We start from the raw sequence: 13,633 nt of genomic DNA on the forward strand, positions 1-13,633 counted from the left end.
GAGGAGTAGTTATTTCGGTGAGATTGTGGTCTAGTGGTTAGACCTTGTGACTGGTTGTCTCGGCCAGAGGGCTTGGAATCTTCCAGGCTATTCCCCCAAACCTTTTTGCCAGGGGTGGTTGAGTCCAAAATGTTGCTTTCAGGCCGTTGAACCCACTTTCCTACTCATTTGGGTTCGGCTGTCTGAACGGAAGGACCAGCGAGGGCCGTAGCCTCTCTGGCAGGACTCCTTCTCTAAGCCAGGGATGGCCAGCCCCAGCCCACAGGCCAGAGCCGGCTGGCCACCTGTTTTTGCATGGCCTGCGAGGGAAGAGCGATTTTTATTACTTTAAAAATGGTTGAAGAAATCAAGTGAGGCATAGTATTTCCTGACACAGGAAAATTATATGCAATTCAGATTTCAGTGTCCTTAAGTACGTTGATTGGAGCACAGCCACCACACAGCACACCCATGCCTTGCCTGGGGGCGCATTTGAGTTACCAGTGGCAGAGCCTAGTGGTCATGGCAGAGGTGGCGTGGACCTCAAAACCCAAGATATGGACTATCGGCGCTTCACAGGAGAAGTGTGCCAGCCCTGCCCTGAGCAAACACAGGGCAGTCCCCACTGGCCTGTCCATCTGTGGAACGGACTGACTGAAAGGGTTGTGCCGGGAAGCCTTGCTGATGTTCAATCAAGTTTCCCGGCAGCCTTGTCATTGTCATTGCCACCGCCATCCGTGTTCTTTGAGTTCTTCTGTTTGTTTAGAGAAGAAATTTGCACAAAAGCCTGAAACCCTCAGTAGCACCTGCAGGTGGCAGGTTCCAGGTTCCAGGAACGGAGGATTCCAAAGGACACAGGTGCCGTGTGGGGACAGGCTGGGTCAGGCAGCCCGAGTAGGCGCTGACTGCTGCTAACCTGTTCCCCCAGTGAGCCTCCATTCTGAAGGCCGGCCTCCTCCGCCTTCACTTTCCCTTTAACTGGGGGAGGTGGCGGGGAAGAAATCAGACGCTCACCTTTTTCTTTTGCTGACAATTTAACAGGCTTTTCCACCACTTTGATTCTTGTCAGGCCCTGGGTGTTGTATATATTTGGAGACTTTGCCCACAGGTCCAAAGCTTAACTTAAGCTCCCTGAGACATATCATAAAATATGATTTGGGGGAAAACCCTAATGGGCTATGATCAGAACATGATTATTAAACAAAGGATGAAATGCTTAAGCCAGGATGGACTTTAAAAAAAAAAAAAAAGAAATGAAAGCCGAGCAGACTCCATTTCAACAGTTTTCAATGTCAGAATTCCCACAGCCCCATTTGATTGCCGTTTGTTGAAAAGCTTAATGTTTTTGTAGGCAATTCATAATTTCCACGTTGAGCAGCCTAAGAGAAAGAGCGCTGGAGCCCGGTGTTGTTTTTATAGTGGGATGGTGGGAACTTTTTTTTCCCTTTTTTTAAAAACCTTCCCAAAAGGATGTAAAACTGAAGCCGAGCTTTGGGGAAAATGTAGCATAACGTTCCAGTCCTTTTGTAAATCTGAGATGCCTCCTCCTCCAGGTCTTCCTCTAGGACCCAACAGAATAGAATTTCCTGCTGTTTAATGTCTCCAGGAAGGAAGAGATTTTCCTCTAGGCTGTAATCGTACCTAATTTCCTTTTTCTTCCCTTTATTTATTTATTTTCCCCATTAATAAGGACCAATTGTAGAAGATGAAGGAACCTGGGGAACCCATTCCTTTTGGAGGAGGTTAATAATAACTTCCTTTAAAGACTCCTGTTGTACCCCTTACTTCCCCAAAAGGAGCATTGTCAGCCCGAATGCCAGTTAAGAGTCAAGGGAGGATCAGGGATTTGTGGGTGCCCAGCTGTTCTGTGGCATCAAATTGCACCGGGTAGGAGAGTTTGGGGCTGTCATTGTGGAGTCCCTGCAAGTCGGCGGGACCAGGGCTGTCTTCCTCCACCATCTGGATTCGGTTAGCTCTCTCTGGGCAGCAGGGCCGAGTCTCATTTCCTCCAACCAGTAATGTTATATAGGCAGTGATCCTGGGCTGCCCTAACATAATTGAAAATTATGTGTGTTGTAGGCTCAGAGCGCTGAAATGCAGGCTCATAAAAATATGTGGTGCAGGTAGCCTATGGAGATTGGATATGGCACACAATGAAGCTTTTATGTAAAATAAGAATTGTGAGTCTCCGCGTTAATATTGCATTATGGGCATGACAGTTCCTGGGTGGGGTCTTTGGGGCAGGTCTGTCACCTAAACCAAGCCTGAATTTCCTGATGCTGTGGAGCCCGTATTAGAATGCAATCTAATCAGTTTTGCAGATGGTGGACCCTGAAGCTTGTCCACCCACTTCACCTTCTCTGTGGAGAGAAGCAGGAGGTGTGGGTGTAGGTGGGTCCGCCCAGCTTTGCATTTGGGCTCACAGGCTTTTGTGAGATGGAGAGGTGAGTGTCGGCGGGTGTGCATTTTGGTTGGCCTCAAGGAAATGACTCTATTGAGTGGTTTTGACCAGTGCAGCCTGTGTGTTTATGTGGCAAGTGAGAATGGGAAGCAGTGGGGGTGAGACAGGGCACAGCAGATTCCCAGCGCCTCTGGCTCCGGTATAGGCTGAAGGACCTTGGGAACATTTGCTTCAGTGGTTCTCTCCTCGGGTGATACTGGTCCCAAAGACACTGGCATGTGGAAATGGTTGGACTGTAAGGACAAGTGGGAGGGTCCTGCTGGGACTCACTGTCTGGGGGACTGGAATCCTACAGTCAGTGTTCAGGGCGGACGTCCACCCACTCTGCCATCACAGACAGGTCAGCCCCTTGCAGACCAACATTAGAGACCTGTACCAGGGATTTAGTGCAAGGTCTGGAGTCAAGTTACCCACAGAGCCAGGTTCCTTCACAGCCGAGGCTTCTCGGTAGAAGTTGTAGAAGATGCAGTTACCCTGTGTAGGTGTCAGCAGGATAAATCAACTGCATTCACGCAGGTGGCTCAAGTCTAGGATCTTCAGCACCAAGGATTACTGGGTTCAGTGTTAATTTGCCCCACAGTTGTATTTCTGAGAAGTCTTGGATTGGCCTGTGGATAATTTTCACCCTTCTCTCTCTCATGGGGTTTGTGTAGTCCTTTCTTGCTGGACTGTTCTATGCTGTTCCTTCTCTTATCAAGATTCGTTCTGTGCAGCCTTCCTATGTCTCTTCTCAGAAATTCTGTCATTCCTCTTGGTGATACTCGAGCAGCTTCCCAGTGATCTGCCTCGACTTACCCATGAGCTGTGGCTCCCTCAGGCAGGATAAACTCCCTGGGGGCAGGCGTCTTTGTATCCCCGTAATGCCTAGATGAAGGCTGGATTGAACACCAGTCACCAGTGTCATTGAATAAAAGTTGCTGGGTTGGGCTGGGGATGTGGCTCAAGCGGTAACGCGTTCGCCTGGCATGGATGGGGCGTTGGGTTCGATCCTCAGCACCACATAAAATAAAGATGTTATGTCCACCGAAAACTGAAAAATAAATATTAAAAAATTCTCATTCTCTCTGTCTCTCTCCTCTTTAAAAAAAAAAAAGTTGCTGGGCAGTGAATATTTAAAAAAGCTCCTTATTTTGCTTTGGGTCTGTGAAGTGTTAAAGGTGGCTCATTATATGCTCACATTATCTGACACATTGGCCAATTGGCCTTTGAACCCTTAGAGGCTGATCCCAATGTCCTTATAAGCATCATGTATAAGTTTTGTTGGGTTGTCAAGTTTTCCTGAGTGAAACTGTCGAGATGGACAAGTCAAGTGCCTGGGAATTACTTAAACATGTGCTAAGTATCTCTGGGACTGGGCAGGCATCTCACTTTGTTTCCCTTACTGTAAAACAAATCTAGGAATGGAGTCAGTTGATCACTCAGGTCACCCTGACAGAAACGGTTTGCTTGTGCAGTATATTTATCCGTTTCATAGTTCAGAAAAAGGCAGGGAGGGACATAATGGGCTCATCACTTTATTTTTCTCTCTGGTGAACCTGTGCCTGTTTAGGCAGTCAGTTGAAATGGGCATGTAAATTACATTGTTCTCTGGGTGTGAATCTGTTGCCGAGAAATATTTTTTGTCTTACAAGCTTTTGGATTGGTTGAGGAACTCTGTGTCACTCTTAGGAAGCAGCTTCTACGACAGGAAGGACAGTTGTACATATGTGCTCAGCTTTTCTTTAAATTGAAGGAGATGGGGTCTTTGAATGATGAAGGTCACTGAAAGAATGGATTTGGAATTGAAATGTCCTAGGACATTTCTGGCTTGAGATTTGCTTTTTTCTTCTGGGATAACTCTGTGTTCCTTCCTTTCTTTCCTCTTCCCCTCACCAGCCCCCCAATTAAGGTGGTATCAGTGGACCCATTTTATCCAAAGCCACCGTGTAGTTTGACTGCAAAGATAAACTCCAGTTGTTTATAGCAATAGTGATCAGTATTTGAACCTTCAGCTCCAGGGAAGACCTTTCTGATACTGCATGCTTTTTCTTTTGTTGTAATTTGCATGTGTTTAAAAGTTCCTCAGTTTCTGACCTATGGAAGAACAGCTATTGCTCATGTGAGCTGTTTTGCATTTCTTTGTTTTAATTCATGGTTTCTGGTTTTCCAGTATCTCCAGATGAAATGGCCACTGCTTGATGTCCAGGCAGGGAGCCTTCAGAGCAGACAGGCCCTCAAGGACGCCCGCTCACCGTCACCAGCACACATCGTTGTAAGTAATCCCCCAAAGACAGTTGCCTCCGTTACTGGGGGACAAAGACGAAAAGTCTCTTGGTGGTAACAGGCCTTGTTTGTCAGTTCTTCCTTTAATTTTTTTTTTTTTTAATGGCTATGGTTTAAATTTATGAAGTACCTAGTTTTGCTGATGGCTCTTATTGATCGTAACCTACGTGGAAATTTCCCAAGTCCTTTCCTTACCCTTTTCTCCACGTATTGGGTTAGGATAGTCTCGTGGGCTCCAGTTAGTAGGACACAGTCACCATGGTTGGGGAAACTGGAAATGGCATCAGCAGTCTAAAGGAAGGCCAGTGTGGGAGGCAGGGTAGGTACGAGGGCATCAGGATAGGTACCCTGGGCCTGAGGCTCTCCAATCCCAGTGCCCCATGATTTATCTTAACATTTGTTGAAAAGTAACATTCTGTACTAGCATTAGGAAATTTCAGCTGTCTGGCTGATGGTGACCCCAGAGCAGGAATGAACTTAGGCTAAAATTAAATTTAATTCATGGCTTGGAAAGCGTGTGGGTTTGACATGGAGAACATTTGTTTTTAGTACTAAGAGACTACAACATACAGTGTGTGTCTACATGTATTTTTAATGCACTTTCTTAGAATTTTGTAGGCTCTGAAAGTTTGTAAATTAACCTCTTGAGAAGATAGTGCAGCCTTATTAGAATATTTATTCCCTTCTATGTATTTATATCATGAGCTGGACTTCAGACTTTTGAAATAATTAATGAAAGACATATTTTTGTAATGAATCCACGACAGGTAGAGTTAGGCAAATCATGAAACAATTCATGTATTTTTTATTAAAGCATTGCAAAATGTTACTCATTACTATATTCTGCCTCTCTATTTCTTGTAATTTCTAAAAATTGCAAAATAATTTTCTTGAGTCGTAGAATCTTACCATGCATTGTGTCAAATTGCAGGCCAACCGCCTCCTTATTTTGTGGCTTGCTGTGCTGGAGTATATCTTATTTAATTAGTTATACCTCTGTGGTGTGGGTGTCCATCACAACAGTTTTTTTAAAGCTGCATGTTGAGTCACAATTAGTGAGAACGTCAGCTCCTCATGCAGGAAGAAGGATGACGTTTGCCAGATTCTCCCTTCTCCCTCCAACAGTGACGGATGCTCCTAGAATGTCCAGATTTCAGGGCTAGAGGAGACCTTGGATCATTTTAGGCCCTGCCTGACCTTAGAAGAGGAAACTGAGGCCAGAGATGCCTTAAGTGAACTGCCCAACGTCACACACCGAGTTAGGAGCAGAGCGAGAACCAAATCCAGGTCTCGGCTCCTTGGCTGGGCTTTGTGGTGCATTCCCTTCAGGGAGAGGGAAAAGTCAGTCTCCGTGGCTGGCCCTGTTGCACTTACTCTAAGTTGGATCATCAGCAGGGACAGTGACAGAGGTGTAAAGAAGTCAATGGCTTGGGGTACTGGTGCAGGTTTCTCCTGGAAAATGGAATACCATGTTTTAAGAAAAAAAAAAAAAAGAATTAAGGTACAGAGATTTCAAAGTGTGACCGTCCTAGAGTCTTAGAGGCGGGGCGAGGAGGCCTGCCCATTCCCCCTCTCCTGCCTCCCTGGGCTTCCCAGCGTGGTACCAGGCTTTGGAATTTATTTCTCTGCTTTCAGAAATGCTCACTGGATCTTTCCCACCTATTTTAACTTTAGAGAAACGACCTTATCTTTATAATCTCTCCGGGGCCTTTGTGTCTTTGAGTGTGCAAAGGAGATTCAGGTCTTAGGAGTGGTTTCAGAGTGGACGCAGCCCCTTGTGGTTGTCGCAGGTCCGTGGGAAGCTTCTGTGGTGGGCAGCCCACTGTGTGAGAGTGGGGGTTGTTTGCTTGGAGAGGGCCGGTGGCCCCCGGTCTCCCCCAGTCCCACCACAGTTGCTGCAGCTTACTTAGGTCCTCAGAACCTGGTTTTCTCATGTGGAAATTAACGATCTGGACAAGATGGTAGGACATTTTTTCCAGAACTAATGTAGATTTTGGCAAGGGGAGCAGAGTGGAGACTCAGGTGCCCTTTTCAACTCTGCTGTTTAACGCAGGGCACATTTACCATAGCAACCACTTTGGAGCGCACATCACCTTTGAGATGGGGACCTTTGTCCAAAGGAGCCACAGCTGGCAGCGGGTACAGGATCTTGCATGATTCCTGCTGTGCCCTTGGGGACTTGAGGACCAGCCATTGTGTAGGGGTATGCGTTGATGTAGGATAGTGTACTCTGGGACCTGGGGAGAGGAGAAAAGCCATAAGTTTGGACAAAAGACGATTTGTGAGATTGTAATGCTTGTTGTGACAGTGAAAGGTGACTATTGCCCCAAGAGTCACCCTTGTCTGTGTTTGTGCAATCTTCACCCGACAACGGAAGACTAGAAGAGGGAGTTCTGGGCAAGGAGAGTTAGAGGGAGATGGGAAAGCAGTGTGCAGAAGAGACTGGGGGTGTTGTCCTCCTCATCTCTCTGCTTACCTGTAATTTTTGGGATTGGGGAATCCATTTTCCTTGGGACTACATGATTATATAATTACTTTTTCTCTGGACATAGGGGAGGGAGTCATTAGCGTACCTGGGCAGGTACAGAATGTCTGTCTGTGAAGGGATCTCTCTGAAGCACGGCTTCTGCCGCAGTGGAGTCTGCGCAGTTTCAGGTCTGGTTCAGGTTGAGGTTCAGTCACAATTGGTTAAGTTTTCTCCAGACACACAGGGTTCTTCTTCACTTGTTGGGTTCTATTCTGTTAAGCAGAATGTTGTCACATCACAGTGTTTTGCCAGAGTTGTTTCAAAATAATCATCTAAGGGTTGCTTCCTAATTTCTATGAAATTTGGATTTATTGTAACTTTTGAGCCAAGTTGTTTCATAATTATTTCTAATGTTTCTTTTTGAAAATAAGGAAGTGTTCGGGGTTTGTTAGTAATCATTACAGGCTAACAAAATAACTTTCTCCAGTACCCGGTACAGGGCAGAATCCTCATGGGAATTCAAAACATTTTGTTGGAATATTTTAATCTGATTGGATTTTTTTCCATGTGATATGTGGGCCACCTCATTGTAAAAAATTGATATGTACAATAAATGTTTTCAACAAGTGCAGTTTGCTTGTTTAGCAGACATGGGGATGTGCCCCAGGGCCTTGCATATGCTAGGCAAGTACCTTACCACTTGAGCTGCATCATCAGCCCCATCAACAGTGTTTAAATTAAGAAACTGGTTGTTGTAATCTGGGGACTGCTGATCTGTGTTCAGGGGAGAGAGGAAATCATTCCCTGGGGATGGATGATGTCTTGATTGGCTGGCTAAGAAAAGAGCATTTGCATGGGAAGTCGCCACCCTCTGGCATCACATTTCAAATCCCTCTTCTCAAGGGGCTGGGGTTGTGGCTCAGAGGTAGAGCACTTTCCTACCATGCGTGAGGCACTGGGTTCCATCCTCAGCACCACTTAAAAAAAAAAAAAATAAAGATATTGTGTCCACCAAATCCCTCTTCTTGCCCCATCCCATTTTCTACTTCATATAACTAGCCCATTTCTTTTTTTTTTTTTTTTAATTTTTTAATATTTATTTTTTAGTTTTCGGCGGACACAACATCTTTGTTTGTATGTGGTGCTGAGGATCGAACCCTGGCCGCACGCATGGCAGGCAAGCGCGCTACAGCTTGAGCCACATCCCCAGCCCCTAACTAGCCCATTTCTTTGTGGTATTTCAAAACTTGTGTTTTTAATTCTTGACCCATTTGCCTCTCACTCACTGAGGGCCAGGCCTGGCTTGTGCTGAGTGGTGGTGGGAACCTGGCTGACCCACCTCCAGCGGCTGGTAAGCTGCGGGCTAGGAGCTGCTCCCTGGGTACCACCTCTGGTGTCTTTGGTGTACAAAGACTTTTCATTTAACTTCCTTTGTACTTGGCAAAAAAAGATTCTGGACCAAAAATGGTGGTATTTTGGAATAGTATGTATCTTACAAACCAGCAAAAGGCTTCAAAAGTTTTTACAATTTATCTTGGGGGTTTCCTTTTGAAGTCGATGTGAAATTTCACCTTGGGGTGGATTTCTAGAATTTCTGTCTCGGGCATTTTGTTGTGTAATGAGCATCGAAGTGTGGGATAGGAGAGCAGACCGAATCCTGAGGAAGATAGCCGCAGACGGCGATGGTGCAAGTTTTTTGTTGTTATTGCTTAAATGCTGAACGCCAGGGGAAGGCTCTTAGGAAACAGCTTGCTGAATAAGACCCGGGATGGGGCTCTGCTGCCTGCTGAGCGTTTTCAAGTAAGCTCAGGGCAGGAGGAACCTCTCATTTTTGTTTCTGAAGAGTTAGATGCATGCAGTGCTGCCCCACTGGATGCTTGTGTGGACCTGGTATGTGCCGGTGGCTCTGCTTTAGGGCTGGCGAAGCCAGGGCAGCCCCTCCTGGAGTGGGAGGTGCTGTGCCAGGTGCCATGAAGGAGTAGAGGGCTGTCCAAGGTGACCAGGGAGACTTAATTGTGACTGGGATGTACGTGGGGATTTTGTGCCTTGGTGGCTACATGAGAAAGGGATGTTTCAGAGAGGGGGGTTGGTGGGTCTTCTGGTGTTCTATGGCACAGTGGGCTAATGATGATTGACAAGAACTAATTGTATATTTCAAAACAGTTTTCAAAAACAGGGTTGTGAATGTTCCCAACACAAATAGAGGATGAACATTTGAGATGATGGATATGCTGTTCCCCTTATCTCATCACCTCACATTGTATACATGTGTTGAAATGTCACATTGTACAACATACATATAGATAATTATTATGTGTCAACTAAAAGTTAAAAACAAAAGTTAGAAATGGTATTTGAATGATTGTTGAAGTTGGCCAGAGAAGGGGTAAGAGTGGAAGACTGTTCTAGGCCAAATGAAAAATGCATATGAAGGTTCTAAAGGAAAGAGTTGGCTTAGTGATAAGCAGTGTCAGGTGGGATGGCCAGGGTGGGTGGGGTGGGAGAGTGGGTGGAGGTGCGATATGGCAAGGACCTGGCATCTGATCCTAACCACTGGGGAGTCATGGCGGGGTTTGGCTGTCAAACCTGTCTTAGTGGCTATATTGAGCTCCTGGTGGGGTGAGGGGGAGGTGAAGGTGAGCACATTGGGGACCATCAGCAGAACCCATGGGTGCCTTAGGTATTGGCACTGAGGGAGCAAGCCAAGTGATGGGAGCCTGCCGTTGCCCAAGGGGGAATGCTGGAGTAGGAGTGCTTTTGTGGTATTTGCATGGATTGATTATAGATTCATTCATGGATTCTGCAAATAGTGATTCCTTATGGTGTGCAAAACCTCTCCTGGACATTGAGGGAAAGTGAAGGCAGTAATCCCAATGGTAGTGAGGGGGCCTGTGACATTTCCTCCAAGGCAGGCATTGTTCTGGGGGCTTCATGGATGTTGCATTATTGCCACTCTGCAGAGGAGGAGCTGGGTGCAGTGGGGTTCAGCCTGATGGCTCTGAGCACCCCCCCTCACCCACCGCCATGATGGCTGGTAGACAAGTAGGTGGGATTCTAGAGCCAAGTGTGTGTGGCGTGCCCTGTGCTGCCAGCGGGTCTTCAGAGGGAGTCTCCACCCATCCAGGCCCCACGTGGCTTAAGAAGACGGTAGCTTCTGGGATATCCCCAAGATTCGCTGGGATTTGGTTTCTGGGTTGTAGGTGTTGTGACTCTACAAATGGCTCAGGGACACATTGTGGGAAGGCGGAGTGTCATCCTCGGTGAGGGGCAGGGCTTGAGAGTGTAAACCTATACTGGACATCCTGAATGCTGTGCGTGCATGCATGGCCTGTCTCCATCACCACTGCCACATATGTATGAACTCTCCTTGTTTTTATATATTTCTTTATTTTTTAAAAATTCATTTCTCCGTGACTCAGGCGGACTTTCTCAGCGTGTGTTTCCTGGTGGCAGCTGAGTCAGAACTTTCTCACTTCACGGACAGGGCTGTGGCGAGGTTGTCTGTTTTGTTTAAGGACATAAAGCCAGCCTGTGAGCACTGTGAAAATATTATTACTGTTGTAAGTAGAGCTAGTTGTCCTAATATGGAGAGTCAGTCAACCAGGTTGAGTTTTTTTTTTTTTTTTTTTTGGGGGGGGGTGGTGGGGAGAGGAGAAAGTGATGATGGAATCATTGTATAATGTAAACCCCAAAGTGGACTCTAGACCATTGTGGGGTCCAGAGTCAGTGGTCCGTAGTGTCCTGTCCCCACAGTAGCTCTGTTCTGGCGAGGTTCTGGGGTTCTTGAGGTCTGAGCTCCTGGGGTGGTGGCAGGACCTTGTCAAGAAGGACTGTCACCTTGGTTGTGTCCCCTCTTGATCAGACCCACATCTGCAGGGCCTTAAAGCCCCACACCATCTCTTTTCCCTGCATCCCTCCTATGTCTCATCACTCTTAGGCAGTTGACCGTCATTCTGGCTGTTCTTGGAAGCTTCTAGAACAGGGGAGCCTGTCTCTGTGGAGACCACTGTGGGGTCAGGGGCCGCTGTGTGGATTGTTGGAGTTCTGCCTTTGTAGTGAGCTGAGATGGCGCTCCTGGAAGTGGGTGCTCGTGGGTTGGTGTTCTCTTCCGCCTTTCTGTGTTCCCCTTACATGTCTTGACTGTTTGAAGGTGGCTATTGTACACCCACCCCTCCATCGCCAAGTTGTCTGCAGAGAGTCATCCGCGATTGTAATACCTGAAACTAGCTCAGCAGTGGAATAGCAGATTTTTTGATTAAGACATTCTACCTCTAAGGTAGGTGAAACTAATTTTTAAATCAACATGGTGTTCTTCATTCATAAACTTTGTTCATTGTGGACAGTTTGGAAAACAGCCCATAATCTCACTACTCAGATTACATTAGGAATAATTTGGTAAATTTCCTTCTAGGCCTTTTCCTTTGAATATATTAATATTTATTTGTTTTTAACATACTTGAACTCATAATTGTGCTCAATATTTCTAGTCTTGAATTTATTTAAAATGAAAATCACTGTAGTTAATAAGCACTTCCCCGAGTCATTAAAATTCTTAAGGCTCTTTAATGACCACTAACAGTCCATAATATGATTACACCCCAATTTACTTAATCAATGCCATATTGTTGGCCTTTAGATTATCTGCCTTTGTTGCTGTTCTGGATAATCCTGCGCTGATCATCTCTTTGTGCATAAATCTTTCTCTCCCTCTTGCCTTTTGTTATTCTCTTGGGATAGCTTCCCAGGAAAAAAGGTGAAGAACAGAGTCGGATTTTTTTTTTTTTTTTTTAAATACATAGTCGCAAACTATTTCCGGAAAGTTCACCCCCATGGTACTAGGGATTGTTCATTCACCAGTGAACTATACCTGCAGTCCTTTTTATTTTTAATTTTGCAAAGGGCCTCACTAAGTTGCTGAGGTTGGCCTCTAACTTGTGATCTTCCTGCCTCAGCTTCCCCAGCCTCTGGGATTACAGGTGTTGTCTCCACGCAAGCCTCTTCCTGCTGAAATGTTTCCATTTTTATAACTGTCGGTAGTACGCGAGATTTACCATGATTGGAATAATCTTAACAAAAGACAGTGAATTTCTGGGGCATTAACAAGAGAAAAAGATCAAACTTCCCTGGAGAGGTGAGCCCTTAATTCTACTTTGCCCCCCCCCCCCCCCAACAGAGACCCAACCCATTGCCACCCAGCTGATCTGGTCAGCCTCCCCAGGCCTTTCACCTGCAAGGTAGGCAAACAAAATGCTTGTTTCCTAAATGATTAGCAGGTTTTAAAGTCGGCTGATGTTCTGCTGTTTCACAGAATTAACCATATTCAGTTTAGGTAACTCATAGCATAGCAGCATGCTTTGGATGTACCCTAGACCCTGAATGTACTCAGTACTTGTAGGGTTATTTTAGATACTGAGTGTACCCTTTGTTTAAAAACTGCAAATAATTTCGGATAAAAGTTTTTTTCAGATAAAATATTTTTTTCTTATTGTGTGTGAGCGAGGTCAGGAATGTGACCCGGATTAGGCGTCTGGGGCAGAGTGCCCACTATGCAGAGAGCCACTGGCTCCTTCCTGTGTTGAAGAAGAGACCTCAGCTTCACATCAGCCTCTCCCCACCCTTTCCTGGTGCTTGTCCTGTGTGCCTCGGGGAGTCACCGAGGTTTGTTTCACTGAGTGTTTAATGAGATGCTGGCCAGGAGGGATCTCGCCTAACATAGCCTGGGTGGGGCCCAGCAGAGGAGTCTCCACCTCTGGTTTGCAGCCCTTCCTTTCCCAGAGGAGGAGCAACCTCCCTGCAGTCTTTGCAGCTGAGCGACAATGTTGGAACCCACTCTGGAAAGTTGTTTGAGTTTCAGCACCTGCTCTGTTTACCAAGCGTGGGAGCCTGGTTTAAATTAACATGGATCTGCTTAGAGCTAAACTCATGGTTTCCACTGTGTTTATCTTTCCAGTAAATAAAACAAAAGTGTTCCTTCTGTCCTGCTTGTTGTTTCTTGTCTTGCCTGTTAGTTGGGTTTGGGGCTCACTTGTTTCTCCAACCCGAGTGGAAGTTTCTTGAAGCCAAGGAACCCCAGTTGATGTCTCTGCATGTGCCCCCCGCCCGTTTGTGGCAAGGGACTGGAGCTAACTTTGTTGTTTGGAATGAGTGTGGCTCCATGATGACCGTATTGTGCTCTCACTCAGCTTCATCGACGTGAGTCTGTGGACACGTGTCGGTCCCCTTCTTGCTGTGGTATAGTGTTTTGGAGAAGCTTGATTTGGGGTTATGACATTGGGCATGGTTTGCCAGTAACCTGATAACCCGCCTTATCCATTCCTGCACACTGCCTAGCATGTCCAGTCAGGGCAGCAGTGCTGTGTTGTGTGGAGGTGGTCACAGAGACTCTGGGGAGGCCACTGTAGCTTGGTCTTTGGGACTTCTGGGATGAGACCTCTGGAGTCTTTGTTTTTTGTACTGGGGATTGA

The 13,633-nt window shown here is 46.2% G+C and overlaps 1 protein-coding gene across 45 annotated transcripts in view; it reads left to right on the plus strand.

Annotated features, from left to right (window-relative positions):
• Positions 1–13,633, plus strand: part of Tcf7l2 (transcription factor 7 like 2) — a 188,100-nt gene that overhangs the window by 71,573 nt on the left and 102,894 nt on the right. For all 45 annotated transcript variants that reach the window (XM_046449744.2, XM_046449751.2, XM_046449749.2 and 42 more), the window contains one exon: positions 4,590–4,691. In XM_046449744.2, the coding sequence (XP_046305700.1) occupies positions 4,590–4,691 (102 nt within the window). The remainder of the gene's footprint in view (positions 1–4,589; positions 4,692–13,633) is intronic.

This window comes from Marmota monax, unplaced genomic scaffold, assembly GCF_021218885.2.
Source record: "Marmota monax isolate L192 unplaced genomic scaffold, Marmota_monax_Labrador192_F-V1.1 WCK01_AAM20220418_F8-fsc00004, whole genome shotgun sequence".
Classification (NCBI taxonomy): domain Eukaryota; kingdom Metazoa; phylum Chordata; class Mammalia; order Rodentia; family Sciuridae; genus Marmota; species Marmota monax.